We start from the raw sequence: 18,875 nt of genomic DNA on the forward strand, positions 1-18,875 counted from the left end.
TTCCCATCTGTAGTTGGTGGTCCAGAGCACTAGAGCCACTTCATTGCTAAGGGCTGGTGCTGCCAGCTGTTTTTTCTGCTACTCGGGATGCTTCCCAGCCCTGGCCCCAGACTGAAAGAAGATGCACACTCATCCTTTTCATGATCTCTCTTCCTGAGAAGAAGAGTCTGGAGTCAATTTATGCAAATTGCTATCTACATTTCCACCACAGACTTTATTACTGTGTCATGTCAAACGGTGGATGCAAAATGAGCCTTCACAATCTATGCACATGGCAAAGACGATCTCAAAAAGTGCCTGAGGAAATATCTCTATCCTGGGATCCAAGGGGTTGGGGGAACCTCCAACTTGAGAGAGGTGTGTACTGTTCTTGCTCTGGTTGTTGGAGCCCCTCTGATAATGCTTACCACCTTGCAAAGGAGGTTGCTTCTTGCCGTTAGGGATTCTGCTCCCTCGGGTTCTTCACGTTTTGTGTGAATGAAGCGTGGGCGGCTTTCTAAAGGCAGCAAGTTTGCACGCTTGGATTATTGAGGAATTCCAGATGCCCCGCTGGGTGGGGGTCCTGCCATAGTAATGCAGCCCTGGTATTGTCAGGGACATTCCAGCCAGTCTTGGTGTCAACTCTCAAAGTCTTAGTAACTTGCAAATGGTAACTTTAAGAACCGTTCATGCTGACAGAAGTAGTACAAGGATTAAGGTACTGGCTTTGCATGTAGCCTGTCACTCTTTGATCCTTGACACCATATATGGTCTCCCAAGCACTTCCAGGAGTGAGCCCTGAGCACAGAGTTAAGAGTAGCCCCCAAAGACTTATGTGTAGCACCCTCCCCCTCAAAAGTTTGCAGAGTATAACATTTAACAACATTTGGGCCAGAGGTAGTAGAGGAAGGAAGGTTCTTGCCTTACGTGTTGCTATTTCAGCTGACCCTTGTTCGATCTCTAGCACCACAAAAGGCTTCTTTAGTACCTCTCCCAAATTAGAAAAAAATATCTAGTACTGTTGGAGGAGAATCATTTACTCTGTCTCTGTGAGAAGAAAGAGAGTGCAGTGAACAGCAAGCTAGAAGATTCTAACTCAGCAGGTTCAAGAAGCATTCACTAATTGGGGTGTTCGTAGGGACCACAAACACAAGATTGTATGTAGGGCACAGAAACTTGGAAACATTTGGGTAGGCTTCATGGATTTGCTCAAGTCCCTTCAGTGTGGGACTTCAGTCGGCCTCAATACTCACAAACCCTCGACTCCAGTTTGCTTTTCATCCTTTGGTGATCTCATGGGGTTGTGATCTACACAAGCCTGAGCCATTGCTGGAAGGGCCCCGGCAGGTTCTGGGGATCCAGATCCATAGCCACTTGTCAGCTCTCACATCAGCTCCCATGGTGTTGGGAGGAAGCCATGTGAGGGACTGCAGCCACACGTGGAAGGAAGCACTTCATATCTGTTCGCTGCCAGAGTCAGTCACACATGCTGACAACTTTCCTGGAGACACGCAGACCCCACTCCAGCTTCAGAACCTGTCAAGACCCCTCTTTTCACTCTAGGAGAGACCCTACTCTTGGGGATGAACCAGGGGTGACACTTGCAGAGGACACCTAGCTGTCATTCTCTTTCCTTTTCCCACAAATTCCCACAAGCTCATTCTGAGATGTGCTTTGTATTCTGGGGATTCTGTTTGTCCCTTTGAAAGGACACCTATGGGACCTGGGTTTCCCACAAGTATGGTTTCTTCCACACTCTTGGCCCCTCAGCCTTGCAGCCCCCATGCCATGTGCATGTCTTGGAATCTTCACTTTCAAGCTGAAAGGCTCCCTTCCCCCCTTGCACACATGGGTGTGATACCCCTATTCCTGCCCCCACATTCTGCTACATAAACACACCAGCATATCTGTTGGACATGTGTTCCCACTTACCCATGTCTGCTCATATGCATATCCCCACCCCACCCCACACACAGACCCCTACCTTCTGGCCAATGTGGGCTTCCCTTTGACTGGTCTTGAGGTCTTAAGGGTGTGAGGGTGTGTCCTTCCTGGGTGGGGATCTCAGGTTTCTCCCCTCTGTTGTCCCCAGTGTCCTTTCAGATCACTTCTGTGGATTTGTTCACAAGTGTCTATTTTCTCTGCCTGCTGTTATGCCCCTCACTAATTTCGGAATTCTAGATGCTGTATTTTTAGTTCTAAATTTGCATTTGAGGTTTTTTTTAATAGCTTTTTTACTGATTATTTTTATCTGTTTCTTCATTATGCGCCTACTTTTCTTTATAGATTTGAGTAGTACATCATCTGTACTTTATTGGTTGGTAAAATCTTGCTACATTTAGTAGCTGGGTTACCTCAGAGTTGGTCGCTTTTATAGGCTGCTCATTCTGAGATGTGCTTTATATTCTGAGAATTCTCTTTGTCCCTTTGAAAGGACACCTGTGGGACCTGGGTCTACATTTCTCCTCCTTGAGGTCAACTCCATCATGAGTGAAAGTCATATTCAGATATGTCACTTTGTGGGCTGGAGCGGTAGTACAGAAGATAGGGCTTGTACACCACTAACTTGAGATCAACCCTTAGCATTAGCATCCTATATGGTCCTGAGCCTTTCGAGAGTGATTTCTGAGCACTACTGGGTGTGACCCCAAAACAAAACAAGAGATTTGTTGCTTCATTATCAATCTTAAGAAGGTAACTTGGGGGTCTGTGTGGATCTCATGCCTTTGGACAGAATGTGGGATATCTTCTCTGACCTTATTTTCAGAATATTTCATCTACTCTGAAGTCTGTGTTCATTTCATATCTCATTTCTTAGCCTGTGTGAAAGTGGGTTTCTTTCTAGGTCTTTACCTCCTCTGAGCTTTCACAGGGGCTGTGCTCTTGTCCCCTTTCTTAAAGTCTCCACACCCTTCTGGTTGCTTCTGGGTTTGGTCCCTTTCCAGCCTTGAATTGTTGTTGGTGATTATTAATTCAGAGTTGGGCTATAATTAGAACCAATTCTGTCCCTCAGGGATTTTTCAAAAATAACCCCCATCACCACTCTGCTTCCTCTACACCCCAAGCTTCGCCTGTGTCAACCTGTCTCACCATCGCAGACACTAGGGTATGAAGACATGCGTGATGATCTGTACTTACACCAGGTGCCATGGAGGAGGTGCACAGAGATCCCCAGCCACCCTGCCATCTGGCCTGTTTGGGGGAGATGGTGGTGGGAGAGATGGGGTCCAGCTGCCAGTGGTGTGGGCCAACTGCTTGTGCCTTGTGTTTGGGAAAATTGATGATGCTAAGGAACTAGAAGTGTTCTGGTGGCCAACCCTGGTGCAGGCTGCTTGCTTTTAGAGTCCTTGTTTAGGGGCCAGTGATGTGGCTCAAGTAATACAACACATGCTTTGTGTGTGTAGGACTCGGTGTTTTCACCCTTAGCATCAAATGCTGTAGTATAGCTGGGTATAGCCCTGATAAACCTCCACCCCCTCATCTAGAAATGTGGCTTGTAATCTGTGCTCAGAGAGCTGACTTTTAGGAACTGGAGAGATAGTCCAGTTGGCTTCCCTGCACCCAAACTTCAACCGAGGGTTTCTTCCCTGTTCACCCCATATGCTCCTCTGAGCCCCCCTAGGAATGGTTCTTGAGCTCAGCGCCGGGAGTAAGCCCTAAGCACAGCCGGGTGTGGCCTAGAACCCAAAACTGAGAGCTGACTTTTGCTGCTGTTGTCGTTAAAATGCTAATGAACTTCCACTTGAGTGGGTTCCCCTGAGCTACCATGGCTAATGGCCATGAGATTCTGAAATTGAGACACCCTGCTAGACACTCCTTGCACATAAATGCAGCACTGTCTGTCCTTAATGAAGGCCCTTAGGGAGCAGAGGGAGTGTAGGTAGATGGGATCATGGGCCTTGCTGCTGAGGAGAGCTGGGCTCCAGCTTGCCCCTTGGCCTCCTGTGTATCTTTAGGCCAGAGAAAGCTTCCATTTCTCCATTTCTCTGGCACTTTGCCATCTCTCATACCACTCTGGCTCTGCTGCTCCTCTGGAACACAAACACACACTTCTCAGCAGAGTGTGAGCAAGTGTGGAGGCCTGGAATTCTGAGTCTCAGGCTGGTTGTCCTTCAAAGCTTGTTTGCAGTCCTGCTTGTATAGCAATCTCCTGCTAGAACCTCATCTTTATTGGGAACCATGTTCTCCAATTGTGTTCAAGAGAGTTCTGTGTTCATTTCATTCCAACACCATATCCAGAGAGCCCTCTTCTCTCCATCAGTGTCCTGGAGACCCCTCCCAGCCCTCTGCCCTCTCCAGACCTGTTGCCTTTGGCCCTTTGTGGCTCTCTTATTGTTATCTTTTATTTATTTATTTATTTATTTATTTATTTATTTATTTATTTATTTATTTATTTATTTTGGCACCCGGCAGCGCTCAGGGGTTACACTTGGCTCTATGCTCAGAAATCGCTCCTGGCAGGCTCGGGGGACCACATGGGATGCCGGAATTTGAACCACCGTCCTTTTGCATCTAAGGCAAACGCCTTATTGCTGTGCTATCTCTCCAGCCCCCATTCATTATCTTTTATTCAGAAAAAAAAATCCCTTTTGGGGGGGATTAGGGTTTAATTTCAAAATATTTGAGTTTTTCCCATTTATCTTTGTGGCTAATTTTCATTTTAAAAGATCAGTGGCCTGAAAGGTTAGTTAAATTGATTTCTCTTGTTTTTATAGAGATACATTTCGTGACCCAGCATGTGGTTTACCTTGGGGAACGTTTCAGGTGCCCTGGAGAAGGACTCAAAATTTGGGGAGTTAAAAGACCCTGTACCTTGCCTTTTTTGTTTGTTTGTTTGTTTTTGGGCCACACCCAGTAATGCTCAGAGGCTACTCCTCGCTATACGCTCAGAAATCACTCCGGGCTTGGGGGACCATATGAGACACTGGGGGATCGAACCATGGTCTGTCCTAGGCTAGCACAGGCAAGGAAGACAGATGCCTTACTGCTTGCGCCACTGCTCTGGCCCCTGTACCTTGCTTTTGCTTTTGGTTTTGATCAAATGGAAGTGATCAGGGGCTACTTCTGCCACAGTGCTCAGGCTTCAGTCCTGGAGGTGCTTAGAAGACCCCATGGTACTGGGAATCAAACCTTGGGGTCCTGCATGCAAAGCAAACACTTCTCTGCCCTTCTTCCTGGTCTCTGAGGGACTCTGAAACAAGGGGTCCAGGCATTGCATATTGAATCAATGAATCTCTGGCCAGGAGGAGAGACTGACCTGTGTGCCATTTTTCTTTTTTTCTTCCTTTTTTGGGGGGATTGGGGGTTCACACCTGACAGTGCTCAGAGGTTATTTCTGGCTCTGCATTCAAAATTGCTCCTGGCAGGCATGGGGGACCATATGGGATGCTGGGATTCGAACCACCATCTGTCCTGAATCGGCTGCGTGCAAGGCAAACACCTTACCACTGTGCTATCTCTCTGGCTCTCCATTTTTCTAATGTAGCAGAAAACTATTAGCTGAGGGTCCTTGAACCTAACCCTTGGGCTTGAAGAATGTTCTGCAGAGAAGCTGAGTGAGACTAGTCATGGAGACTCAGCCCCATGGAAAAGTGGGGGGTGGGGCACCAGCATTTGAAACAAGAAAAGAATTTAAGGGGACTGTCCTGCCTAGCACTGCAGGAGAGATGAAGTGTCAGGAGAGCCTGGGTGCTGGCTGCAGAATATGTCAGGTGAAAGGTGGAAGGTGTGAGGGTGTGTGGTGGTGGGCACAGAGAAAAGGGACAGGTCACTCAAAAGAGGGAATGGATGAGTGGGTTTTAAGTGAGGAGGAAGAGCTCAGGGGCCTTACAGAAGTTAAAGCATCTGGGAAAGGGCTGGCAGAGAGGGTTGAAGGAGGGAGCTGTTTGAGGGCTCAGGATGCTACATTCCCTGGGTTCCTGGTCAGAGGTGAAGCCTGGGTCATAGGAGGTGAGGCCATCAGCATATTCTCTCTAATCCCACTGACCTAGACAGTCGGGAGCACTAGCCTTTCACACAGAGATCAAGAGTCAGCAGGAGCAGCAGGGGAGAGACCAAAGCCAAAAATAACTGTGTCATGAAAAGCAGAGGAAGAAAGTGTCAAGGGTGATGGTCATCAGGGCCTGGCCTGAAGCACGTTCTTCCAAGTAGAAGACAAAGTGATTGTAGCAGCCTAGAAACAGTCTCTTCTGTGGGTCTGGAGCCACAGACCACATTGTATGGTTAAGCTATGGCTGGAGGAAAAGTAGTTTGAGATCTTCCAGCAAGTAGACCATGGGGGAGAAAGGAGTGATTGGCAGACTTAGAGACAGGAAGGAATTGTTTTCTTACAATTTTTATTGAGGTGCCATGATACCATATTACTAATTATTCTTTCTGTGTGTGTGTGTGTGTATGTGTGTGTGTGTGTGTGTGTGTTTGGTGGGGGGATTACACCCAGCAGTGCTCAGGGGTTTTTCCTGGCTCCAGGCTCAGAAATTGCTCCAGGCAGGCACGGGGAACCATATGGGACGCCGGGATTCGAACCGATGACCTCCTGTATGAAAGGCAAATGCCTTACCTCCATGCTATCTCTCCGGCCCCACTAATTATACTTTCAAATTATACATATTCCCAACACCAGGCCCATCACCAGAGAGCCTGCTTCTCCCCATCAGTGTCCCAAGGTTTCTCCTAGCCATCCACCTTCCTAAGTAATCTCAGTTCTGTAGACAAAATCTTAAATTGTTATTCCCTTATGAGACTTCTTTATAGCCCACATATAAGATATTTGTTTTTAATTGTGGAAATGGTGGCATCTACATAGGATAGGTAAATAAAGCTCAAAATTTCACAAAATTATAAATCAATGCGAAGTTGATCAAAATAATTTTAAGATTCCTTATCTTTCTTTTTTTTTTTTTTTTTTTGGTTTTTGGGCCACACCCGGCGGTGCTCAGGGGTTACTCCTGGCTGTCTGCTCAGAAATAGCTCCTGGCAGGCACGGGGGACCATATGGGACACCGGGATTCGAACCAACCACCTTTGGTCCTGGATCGGCTGCTTGCAAGGCAAACGCCACTGTACTATCTCTCCGGGCCCTTTATCTTTCTTTTTACATGTATATCTCTTTAAAAGTCAATACTATGGATAATTCTATGCTAATCTACTAGAAATTTACATGAAATAGGTAAATCCTACAAATATATAATTTAGTAAGAGAAGAATTTTAAAAATTTAAAGGAAAATCTAACTAGGTCCATAAAAGTATAAAAGTATTTTAACAGGGGCTGGAGCAATAGCACAGCAGTAAGGCATTATCACTGCTTGAGGCCAACCCCGGCTGACCGGTTCAATTCCCTGCAACCCATATGGTCCCTGAGCCTGCCAGGGGTGATATTTTTTGTTTTGTTTTGTTATTTTTGTTGTTGTTGTTTTTGTTTTTGGGTCACACCCTGCAGTGCTCGGGGGTTACTCCTGGCTCTACACTCAGAAATTATTCCTGGCAGGCGTGGGAAACAATATGGGATGCCGGGATTTGAACCACTGTCCTTCTGCTTGCAAGGCAAACACCGTACCTCCATGCTATCTCTCTAGCCCACCAGGGGTGATTTTTGAGCACAGAGACAGGAATAACCTCTGAACGCCACCAGGTGTGGTCCAAAAACCCATTAAATAAATAAATAAATAAATAATTTAATTTAAAAAAATGGGGCCGGAGAAATAGCATGGAGGTGGGGCATTTGCCTTGCATGTAGAAGGACGGTGGTTCGAATCTTGGCATCCCATATGGTCCCTCAAGCCTGCCAGGAGCGATTTCTGAGTGTCAAGCCAGGAGTAACACCTGAGCACTGCTGGGTGTAACCAAAAAAAAAAAAAAAAAAAAAAAAGTTCTTTAACTTACAAAGGTATTGTTGGAGTTTTCAAAAAAAATTTTTTTTATTAAATCGCTTAAGATTCAGAGTTGATTTTCTGTTGTGTATGTAAATATTTTAGGGGATTACTATGTTACTCACCGTAACCTGATTGGTGATTGTGCACTACCCTAGGGTAGTACCTGATTCTGCTTCCACCATTGGTTGGTATCTGATTCCACCATTGGGTGGTACCTGATTCTGGGGGATAAAAACAAGGGTCTGTGGAAGGGAAGGGGCTTTTTTGCTGGAACTGAGGCTGAGTCTTTGGACTTCAGTCTTGTCCACCGAATACAGCTAATATTTCCACAAGCCTGACTGTCTTCGAGCTGTTTACCCGCTGTTTCACCTCAGAACCATCGGCTAGACAGGGTGGCAGACGCGTGCTCCGAGCTGGAAGAGAAAGGCCTCATCCTCCATCCCTTCATCAGTCAACCTCTTCAGGGATTGACTTGCAACAATTTTCCACCACCAGTTTCCCCTGTTACTCTTTCCTCAAGTCTGCCACTATGGCAGAAACCTTTCTTCTCTCTGTCTCTCTCCCTTTTTTTTTATATATATATATTTTTTTTTCTTTTAGGCATCATGGTTTGCAATACTGTTACTGAAGGGGTACCATGCATATCACTTTACTGATAGAAAGAACAGGAAGGAGTTTTGTTTTGCTTTGGAGCCATAATTGGTGGTTGTCAGGCTTATTCCTGGCTTTGCACTCAGAAATCACTCCTGACTGTGCTTGGGGAACATATGAGGTGTTGGAGATCAAACCCAGGTTGGCTGCATGCAAGGCAAATGCCCCAATGGCTATACTATTGCTCCGGCCCCAGGAAGAAATAGTTAAAACAATAATGTAGAAGTTTCAGGGATGAAGGGAAGGTGTAGGTAGAAAATGATAAGTTGAATATGTTGAAGAGGAAAAAGATGACTTGGGGGCTGGGACACGCCCCTACCACCCCAGGAGAGAATAGCTTCTCTTCAAGGAGAAAAAAACAGAGTCAAAGCTTCCAGAGAGGCTGGACAAGGTAAGACAACTTTGCAAGTAATGTTTTCATTTGTTTTGATGGCTTTGGAGTCAAACCCATCTCAAACTCAGGGCTTAGTGCTCAGAGCTTAGTCCTGGCTCTGAGCTCAGAAATTATTTCTTGCAGGCTCAGGGAGCCATATGAAGTGCCTGGGATCAAACCCAGGTTGGATTCGTGCACAGTAAGTGCCCTATCCACTGTACAATCTCTCCAGCCTCCCTGCAAGTAGTTTTTTCATTCTGATCGTTCTCTTTCCAACAGTCTATGTGGGCAAGCAATTGAATGTCTGTCACACACAGAAATCTTAGCAGTGTCATTGGACTCATAAATGATGGGGCTTGAGTGATAACACAAAGGCTAAGGCATAGGCCTTGCATGAGGCTGACCCTGTTTCTGTTCCTGATAACACATGATCACCAGATGCAGCTCTGGAGGCCCTTGATCTTTGCTGGGTGTGACCCTGGAGACCTCCCAACATCATTTAGGGAGCCTGGGTAATCCATGGCACCATACGGCCCAGACAGCATTGAACCAATTAGATAATCATCTCTGGGTAAAGGCTTGACTTTCCTCAGCATAAGTTTAGTGGAACTGTCCTCCTCCCCCAACTTTCCCCACTCCTAAATAATGCACAAACAAGCAAACAAGTTTAGTCATTTCTACAGCGGTTATCATGGTTGCTACTTTGAAGTATAGGAGCAAGGGACTAAAGTGTAAGTGAAGATTTGGGGCCATATTCTGTGAGACGGGAGGGGGAAGTGCTATGAATAAGGTGATTGAGATGAGGGATGCTGCTTGCCATTTCCAGGAAATATGTGCTTGGTTTTCTTGTACCCTTTAAAGCTTAAGATTTCTATCTGTAAAATGTTTCTTCTGCCTAAAGCACTTACTGAAATGAGGACCCTTTGATGACAAGTGATCACACTTCTCCCCTATCTGAAAATGGCATGTTTTGCCTTCATTGTTGACAGGAACTGTCACTCCTTCCATAATTCTAGGCTGACATCTTAGAAGTGGCTGTTTTCTTAGATAATGCTCAGGTGTTTTTCCATTATCTTCTGCCCTTGGTGTTTCTCATGAAAGTCAGCACCATTTTTCATTCGTATTATTGTCACCGTTTCCTTCTCTATAAAGCTCTTTCTTTTTTCTATCATATTGAGGGTAGACACAATCATCAATACCCACCCCCAAATTGCCGAAATGTTTCCTATCTGACACTAACCAATATTTCCTAGATATTCAGTGAACCTAAAATAGGAAACCCATTCCTAGGCAAATCACAGTCAAATTTCTATAGTATATGGATAGCATCAGGGATCAAACTCATGGTCTCACATTTGAAAGTCAGGCTTTTTTTCAAGCCATCCCTTGAACTCCCCTGACTAGATTTCTGCTTCAAAATACCTTTTTTCCTGCATCTAGAGTGATTAGCTATTCCTATAGAAAATAGGGGAAAACATGTAGCAAAAGAAGAAAGACACCCGGAATGACTCTCCTGCTGTGACTACAGCCTGAGCTTATTCTCAATGTCTAAGGTGGAAAACACCGAGACACCTGCTACAGCTGATCAAATTAGAATCACACTGAGCACACAGTTGCATAACCAGCTCCTTTACACCAAGTGGCCTTTTCTCCAGAGCTTCACATCTCTTTTCCAAGTGTGACTCCTAGAGGCTGCCAGAAGGAACATCACAGGGACAGGAACATTCCAGCTATAGCATGTACCGGAATGGTGGCTGCTCCTCAGTGGTGTTAACCAGTCCTTGTTATTAATCACGCGTTTCTTTATGTGATTAATACTGATGTGTGCAGGTGAGGCCCAGGCAGGTTGGGTGGCCTGCCAAGGGTCACACAGCAAGTGAATGAGGGCCCAGGCCCTCTGGGCTCCTAGACTGTCTGCACCATCCCCAGCGGCTTTGTCTAAGTGGCAGGAGCCAAGGCACAGGGGTGGCAAAAAAATGCTAAACACATGTTGGTTTGGGCAGAAAACAGCCAGTGGGTGTTGCTATTGAACTAGATGGGCTCCCCTGCAGTAGGTCAAACTGCTGGAGGTTAGGCAGCTGGGCCTTGCAAATTGGAGACCCCCAGCTGGCTGCCTCAACCCACTCTCATGCCTTGAAAGCTGGGAGCATTCCTTTTGTCTCAAAGGAAAGCCCACACTTGGTGGGGGAACTAGGATAGCAGGGCTCTGCTTCAGCAGCAGTGGCCTTTCTTGGGGCTTTTGCCGCCTTTTCACGTTGACCTTCCTGTGTTTTGCTCTCTAGGCTACCATCGGAATCGACTTCTTGTCCAAAACCATGTACTTGGAGGACCGCACAGTAAGTGACTTGAGAGGTGGGAAGACAGGGGGCACCTGTCAACTGACAGTTGGGGTCACCCCAAAAGTCTAGTCTGCTGTGGATCTGGCACTGCCAGGAGCCTAGAGCCGAGCACTTGCCCCGCTGACCTCCTGCCACCCCTGCCCGGACACAGGTGCGGCTGCAGCTCTGGGACACGGCAGGCCAGGAGAGGTTCCGCAGCCTCATCCCCAGCTACATCCGAGACTCCACAGTGGCTGTGGTGGTTTATGACATCACCAGTGAGTATGCACCTGTGTGTAGTGGGGCAGGGGTATTGGGGACGTGTGGTATCTGTGGGAGTACGTGGGGAGATGGGGTGTGGGTGTGGACTGGGTATGAGATATGTATAGATGTATGTAGATGTGTAGGTGGGGATGTGTATAGGTGTATTTTTTTTTTATTCTACCACTTCTTTTTTTTTCTTTTCTTTTTTTCTTTTTTTGGTTTTTCAGGCCACACCCATTTGATGCTCAGGGGTTAATCCTGGCTAAGTGCTCAGAAATTGCCCCTGGCTGGGGGGACCATGTGGGATGCCGGGGAATCAAACCACAGTCCTTCCTTGGCTAGCACTTGCAAGGCAGACACCTTACCTCTAGTACCACCTCACCGGCCCCTCTACCACTTCTTTTTAAAATTTTTTATTAATGTCTTTATACAATTTGATTACAAACATGATTGTAGTTGGATTTCAGTCATATAAAGAACACCCCCTTCACCAGTGCAACATTCCCATCACCAAGGCCCCAAATCTCCCACCTTCCTATACCACCCCTGCCTGAACTTAAGTACAGGCTTTCTACTTCCCTCATTTTCCACATTGTTATGTTAGTTATCAGTATAGTTATTTCTCTACCTGCACTCACTACTCTGTGGTAAGCTTCATATCATGAGCTGGACCTTCCAACCCTCATCTCTATTGTCTTTGAGAATTATTACCAAAATGTCTTTTATTTTTCTTAAAACCCATAGATGAGTGATACTATTTTGTGACTATCTCTCTCCCTCTGACTTATTTTACTCAGCATAATAGATTCCATGTACATTCATGTATAGGAAAATTTTACGACTTCATCTCTCCTGACAGCTGCATAATATTTCAATGTGTGTATGTATCAGTTTCTTTAGCCATTCATTTATTGAAGGGCATCTTGGTTGTTTCCAAAGTCTGGCTATTGTAAATAGTGCTGCAATAAATATTGGTGTGAGGAACGGATTTTTGAATTATATTTTTGTGTTCCTAGGATATATCCCTAGGAGTGGTATAGCTGGATCATATGGGAGTTCAATTTCCAGTTTTTTTTTTAGGAATCTACATATTGTTTTTCATAAATGCTGGACTAGACAACATTCACACCAGCAGTGAATGAGAGTTCCTTTCTTTCCACATCCCCTCCAGCACCGATTGTTCTTGTTCTTTGTGATATGTGCCAGTCTCTGTGGTGTTAGATGATACCTCATTGTTGTTTTGATTTGCCCTGATGATTAGTGAGGTGGAGCATTTTTTCATGTGTCTTTTTGTATTTGTATTTCTTCTTTGTCAAAGTGTCTGTTCATTTCTTCTCCCCATTTTCTGATGGGATTAGATGTTTTTTTCTTGTAAAGTTCTGTCAGTGCCTTGTATATTTTGGATATTAGCCCCTTATCTGATGGGTATTCGGTGAATAGTTTCTCCCATTTAGTGAGTGACTCTAGTGTCCTAGGCTTTATGTCCTTTGAAGTGCAGAAAGCTTCTCAGCTTATTATATTCCCATCTGTTTTTCTCTGCTTCCACTTGTTTGGAGAGTGCTGTTTTCTCCTTAAAGATGTCTTTAGTCTCAATGTCATGGAGAGTTTTACCTATGTGTTGTTCTATATACCTATGGTTTTAGGTCTAATAGCAAAGTCTTTAATCCACTTGGATTTTACCTTCATACATGGTGTTAGCTGGGGGTCTGAGTTTGTTTTTTTTTTGTTTTGTTTTTTTGCAAGTGGCTAACCACTTGTTGAAGAGGCTTTCCTTGCTCCATTTAAGATTTCTTGCCCCTTTATCAAAGATTAAATTATTGTATGTTGAGAGATAGCACAGCGGTGTTTGCCTTGTAAGCAGCTGATCCAGGACCTAAGGTAGTTGGTTCGAATCCCGGCATCCCATATGGTCCCCCGTGCCTGCCAGGAGCTATTTCTGAGCAGACAGCCAGGAGTAACCCCTGAGCACCGCCGGGTGTGGCCCAAAAACCAAAAAAAAAAAAAAAATGATTGTATGTCTGGGGTACATTCTCTGAATACTCAAGCCTATTCTACTGATTTGAGGATCTGTCTTTATTCCAATACCATGATGTTTTGGTAACTGTTGCTTTGTAATACAGTTTAAAATTGGGGAAAGTAATGCCTCCCATATTCTTTTCCCAATGATTGCTTTAGCCATTCTAGTATGTTTATTGTCTCAAATGAATTTCAAAAGTGCCTGATCCACTTCTTTGAAGAATGTCATGGGTATCTTTAGAGGGATCACATTAAATCTGTACAATGCTTTGGGGAGTATTGCCATTTTAGTGATGTTAATCCTGCCAATTCAGGAGCAGGCTATTATAAGTGTACTTGTATATCACGTGTGTGTGGGTGGTAAGTAGGTATTTATGGGTGTATTGTATACATCTATGAGTGCATTATATACGGTGTGTAGATGTTTAAGATACGGGGAGTGGTATGTATTATATAGTATGGATATGTCTATGGGGTGTTGTGTGTAGTTTGCATGTGTATATGGTATGTGTAATGCGTATAATATGTGGTGTGTATAGCATGTGAGTATGGGGGTGTGTGTGGTTTCAGACATAAAACTCTTCTGTCTCTAGAAAAGTCTCCATAGCCTCCAACTTGGGGCTCCTTTTCCCCTCCCCACTACTTGTCCTCAGCCAAGTTCAGGCTGCTCATTCTTTGTTGCCTTGGGCATTCAAGGTGACAACAGCGTCAACGGGAACCTTGCAGATGTGGGGCCTTCAGGGTCCTGGGCAACAGCACCAGGAGCTAATATTCCAGGCTCCTTTCTTGAAGTTCTTTGGGAAGTGGGTGCCTGGTCCACCTTCCTGCTCCCAGATGCATGCCTTTTTCTACCCCCTTATAGTCACACCCTGGGGGCACTCACTCCTGCTCTGTCTGATCCCCACTTTGTATCCCCAGACCTCAACTCCTTCCAGCAGACCTCCAAGTGGATTGATGACGTGCGGACAGAGCGGGGCAGTGACGTCATCATCATGCTAGTGGGCAACAAAACAGACCTTGCCGACAAGAGGTAGGCCGGCACCAGGGTTGCTCCTTCAGGTTGAGCTTTGCCTGATGCTGGCCTTCATTCTTACCTGTACCAGGAATCTGGGAAAAGGTCCCATGGATCCTGACTTTTGGAGCAGCTGGAAACACAGGGTTTCAGCTCAGGGACAAGGACAGAGATATAGGGTGAGGTCAGAGGAACAGCTGTCTAGGAGTAGGTCCTGGCACAATGGGCATGGGGAGGGCCAGGAGCTCTGCTGGACATGCAGGGGTATGCACAGCTGAGCGTGCAAAGGTGTGGCTGGGCATGCAGAGGCATTGCTTGGCATGCTGGGTCATGTTTGGGTGTGGGCACTGCTGGGCATACAGGGGTACTGCTTGGTACTGGTGTGCTTGGTACTTGGTACTTGGTGTGCTGGAGCACAGGCAGAAGCCTGTGCTGCCTGCTCTGTTCCTCTGTTCTGGATTGGGGATAACCCAATGGGAGGTTTGAGACCTGTCCTCCACCAGCTTTACATACAACTGTCTCGGCTCCCTTGCTGTGTCTGCCTCTTGAAGTGCCTGTGAAGTGGGTGGGTGGCAGCCAGGATGGTTGGTGGCCCTGCCGGGGGCCAGTTGGAGACTTCACTGAAGAGGCTCTTACAGGCTGGAGCCCAGCTTGTTGGATAAAGACTCTTTTGTAGTGGGTGTTAGATGGGTGGCCCTGGAAGCTGCCCTTGCAGTGAGAGCAGGCTCTCTAGCTCTTTCATTAAGGTCTGTGGCCTGGGGGCCATCACTTTCCCCTGAGTTGATTTCAGAGGGTGGAGGCTTCGTGGCTTCAGCCTTGCACCCCAGGCAGATATGGCATGGCCACTGTACCCACTCTGTGGAGGGAGGCCATGGAACACGTGATTCCAGGGAAGGCGGATCTTGTAGGCCAGTGAGGAGGCTGAGAAGTGCCTCTGGCCAACCGAAGTGCCCTGTCCCCAGGCAGATAACCATTGAAGAGGGGGAGCAGCGCGCCAAAGAACTGAGTGTCATGTTCATCGAGACCAGTGCGAAGACCGGCTACAATGTGAAACAGGTAGGGGCACCTGGCACCGACCCCATCTAGTTCACAGAGGCTCCCCCACAGACAGGGCTGCCCATTGGGAATGGGTGGAGTGCACAGAGCACCCCAAAACCCTGTCCAAGAGAGCAGGCTCACTTCCAGGATTGGGAAAGTCAACCAATGTGTGAGAGTGTCATCATGAACAGCAACTGGTCACAGGGTACCCTAGCTCGGCCTTGCATGGGATGGGGGCATTGACAAGAAACAGTGAGACACCAGGGTGTTTGGAAAGTGCCTAAAGACTATCACTTGGGTAGGGTTAGGGCTATAACTTGCATTAAGGTCATGGGGAGACCCCTGGGTCTATGGATCAGCTGATCCTGATTTTCTCACTAGCCTGTAAGCCTGTAACACTCTGCAAGAGTCCCTTTGGTGTCCCAGGTGTTTTTGGGTCTTCCTCCATGACAGGGTGTTAGACCCTGTGACTTGTGCTCCCCAATATCCCTCAGTTGCTCCCCACCCCAGTGCTCCTTTATAACAGTTTCTGACTTTAAAGACCTGGGAAGCTTTTACTTGACAGGTCTGGGTTCTCAGGGTCCTATGTTTGAAAGCCCCCTACTTCACCAGCCTGTCAAAGGGGTCTTGTTTTAGAGCAGGATTGCCACCACATGGAGGATACTCAGGGAGGTGCAGGAGGGAGACAGGGCAGGGTGCAGTGCTGGTGGCAGTGAGGAAGGTGGAGAGGAACAGAGTTGGGGAATGAGACCCCAAATGCCTCAGACTCAGGTCTCATCCTCCCCAACTATGCTGCCTCCCAGCTCCTTCCCAGTCTTCTGGGATACAAAGGACAGGGCAGCTAAACATCTCCTGGAGGGTGGATGCCATGCTTGGGGCCACCAGGAGATGCTGAGCAGTGCTCTGTGTGGTGCTGATTAAGTCTGAAGAAAAGAGGGAGGGACAGACCTAGGCATCCATAGGACAGCTAAGATCAGTAAAAAGCTAACACTTTCCATTTAGAATGTTCTAGAAGGTAGGCAGTGGTCTGAATGGGAATGGTGTGATCCAGAACCTGTCTGGTTCAGTTCTTTGGCAAGGTAGACTCTGGGCCTCTAAGCAATTGCATCTACTTTGGAGATTTCCCCCCATGATCCCAGGCGTATTCTTCCAACCAGCCATCTGATTAGTGGCAAACATTGGCTGTATTATCAGTTGTGGAGCTTGTGGCTGCTGAAGCAAGAGGTCAGGAAGGCTTGTAAGGAGTGGGCCAGAATATTTCTGTTTCTGAGAGAGCAAAGATGGCAGGTCTCAGTCAGGTTGCAAGAGGTTATGCATTTGATTCAGACCCTTGCCCTATTCTGCAGCCCACCCACAGGACCCTCAGTGGCATCCCTGTCATCCAGCCTAGGTGCTCCAGCAGGACTGGGTCTGAATGCAAGCATAACTTGTCCGAGGGATCCAGCTCTTGGGAGACCCAGCCCAGAGTCTCTGTACTGGAGGGAATACAGGGCCATTCGAAGTTTCTGGGTCCTCATATGTTATCACGTCCTTTCATGTCCCTTCATGGAACAATCCAGCTGCCTTTGCCCTAGACCCTGTAGTATTTACATAAAGTCCTCCTTTCTATACTTCACACTCACACAAATGCCACATCCCTGAAATCAGTATGGCTCTGCTTCCCAGACTGGCGCCTTCCCAGGGCTCTCCAACCTGCCACTGTCATCCCTGCTGTGACTATGAGGCTCTGAGGAAGGGGCATCCATCTCACCAGCAGTCCCCACATGGGTCCCTCTGAGGGCAGTGGGTGGCACAAGAGCCTTCTGCACTGGGTCAGTTCCCTGGGGTCCCCCAGGTCATGCCTGATGCTGTGGTAGATGCTAGGCTGGGCAAGAGAGCTCTGTGCAGCCCCTGGCATCCAGGACAAGGTCAGCAGGACAGAAGCGAGAAGCCCAGGGTGGTCTCAAGGAGGAAGTGAGGGTGGAAAGTGGGAGAGCCACAGAGGGAGGGGCTCACACTTCATCTCCTTCTACCATTCAGCTCTTCCGACGCGTGGCCTCTGCTCTGCCCGGAATGGAGAATGTCCAGGAGAAAAGCAAAGAAGGGAGTATCCTTTTTCTTGGCAGAGTGAGTGCCAAATGTGCTGGAGAAACCTTCCACTTCTCCACCGAGTACCATTTAGTGTCCTAGAAGGGTCCTCACCCTTCCTCGTGGTGTGTAGGAACTCACTCTGCCAGCCTGTCCAAATGCCCTACAACCAGCACATCTGCAGTCTTGTTTGTAGAGCATGCAGGGCTCAGGTACCAGGGCTCAGGTACCTGCAGGCTGTGGGCTGTGCAGGTAAGATACAGCAATCACTGTCCTTTCCTGAGAGCCCTGATCTGAGTATCCTGGATCTGGGGGAAGGTCTAGGGCTGGAGTGTGATCTGTTCCTATCCCCCCATCTCTACCAGAGATAGCTCCCCTGACAGGCCTCCAGTGTGTCCCACCCTGAACATGTTCTATGAGACATACCTAGGGTAGCAGTAGGAACTTGAGAAACTGAAAGTTGGGACAGGATGTGATTTGCTGTGGGAAGAAAGAGGCTGTGACTATCTAATGGCCCCGTCCATGCGGAGGCCAGAGAGAGACTGCAGGGATGAAGGTGTTTCTCTTGCATGCAGATGTTCCCAGTTCAAGCCCTGGTGACACATAGTCCCACTAGGTATCACCAGGTATGGCCCTGGAGTCCTCTGAGCTCTGCTGAACCCACACAGCACATCTCCTCAGATAACCCAGCATAATCTGCTGGTCTGGTAAACTGAGAATTGGCATGAGTAACATCCTTACCCTCGTATCTCATGAGCTCTGCCTGGAGGACCCTACTAGAAGCCAAAAGCAACAGATGCACGTATACATAAAATAGGCTAGGCATGTCCATATATTTGTGTGCATATATTTGTGTGGGAAAAGCCGACCACGGGGATGAAGAGGGAGGAAAACAAAAGTTGGGGAGAACATTTGTCACTGCCACTGGCAACCACCATAGTAGGGTTCAATTCCCAGTGCAGCCCCCAGCCTCAGGAGCAGCTCTGACTGGGCCTCTGGTGCCCTTCCCTGGTGATTCTAGTTGTGCCCATGCCCCCAGCTGCTAGGGTACTGATGACTAGGACTGGAAGGGGGACTGCATGGTCCTTGCTCAGAAGTGTGGCAGTCCAGCTGTGGCTTCGAGAGGAAGTGTTGTTCCACTGTCATGCCAGAGTCTGTGTTGCTGATGCCAACAAGCTCAGACCACGCCCTAGGTTTCTGTTTTTTGAGACGGGGAAACCATGCTCTCCAGGTGGTCCTTCACCTCAGTGCACTCTGAGTGGAGCTCACAGGCACCAAGGTCCAG

At 47.3% G+C, this 18,875-nt stretch overlaps 1 protein-coding gene across 1 annotated transcript in view; it reads left to right on the forward strand.

The window, feature by feature from the left end:
- RAB6B (RAB6B, member RAS oncogene family) overlaps positions 1 to 18,875 on the forward strand; it is a 44,744-nt gene that overhangs the window by 25,166 nt on the left and 703 nt on the right. The window contains exons 3-7 of the mRNA XM_049776008.1: positions 11,158 to 11,211; positions 11,366 to 11,471; positions 14,392 to 14,503; positions 15,448 to 15,541; positions 17,543 to 17,609. Coding sequence (XP_049631965.1) covers positions 11,158 to 11,211; positions 11,366 to 11,471; positions 14,392 to 14,503; positions 15,448 to 15,541; positions 17,543 to 17,609 — 433 coding nt within the window. The remainder of the gene's footprint in view (positions 1 to 11,157; positions 11,212 to 11,365; positions 11,472 to 14,391; positions 14,504 to 15,447; positions 15,542 to 17,542; positions 17,610 to 18,875) is intronic.

The sequence above is a fragment of the Suncus etruscus genome, chromosome 6 (assembly GCF_024139225.1).
Source record: "Suncus etruscus isolate mSunEtr1 chromosome 6, mSunEtr1.pri.cur, whole genome shotgun sequence".
NCBI lineage: Eukaryota > Metazoa > Chordata > Mammalia > Eulipotyphla > Soricidae > Suncus > Suncus etruscus.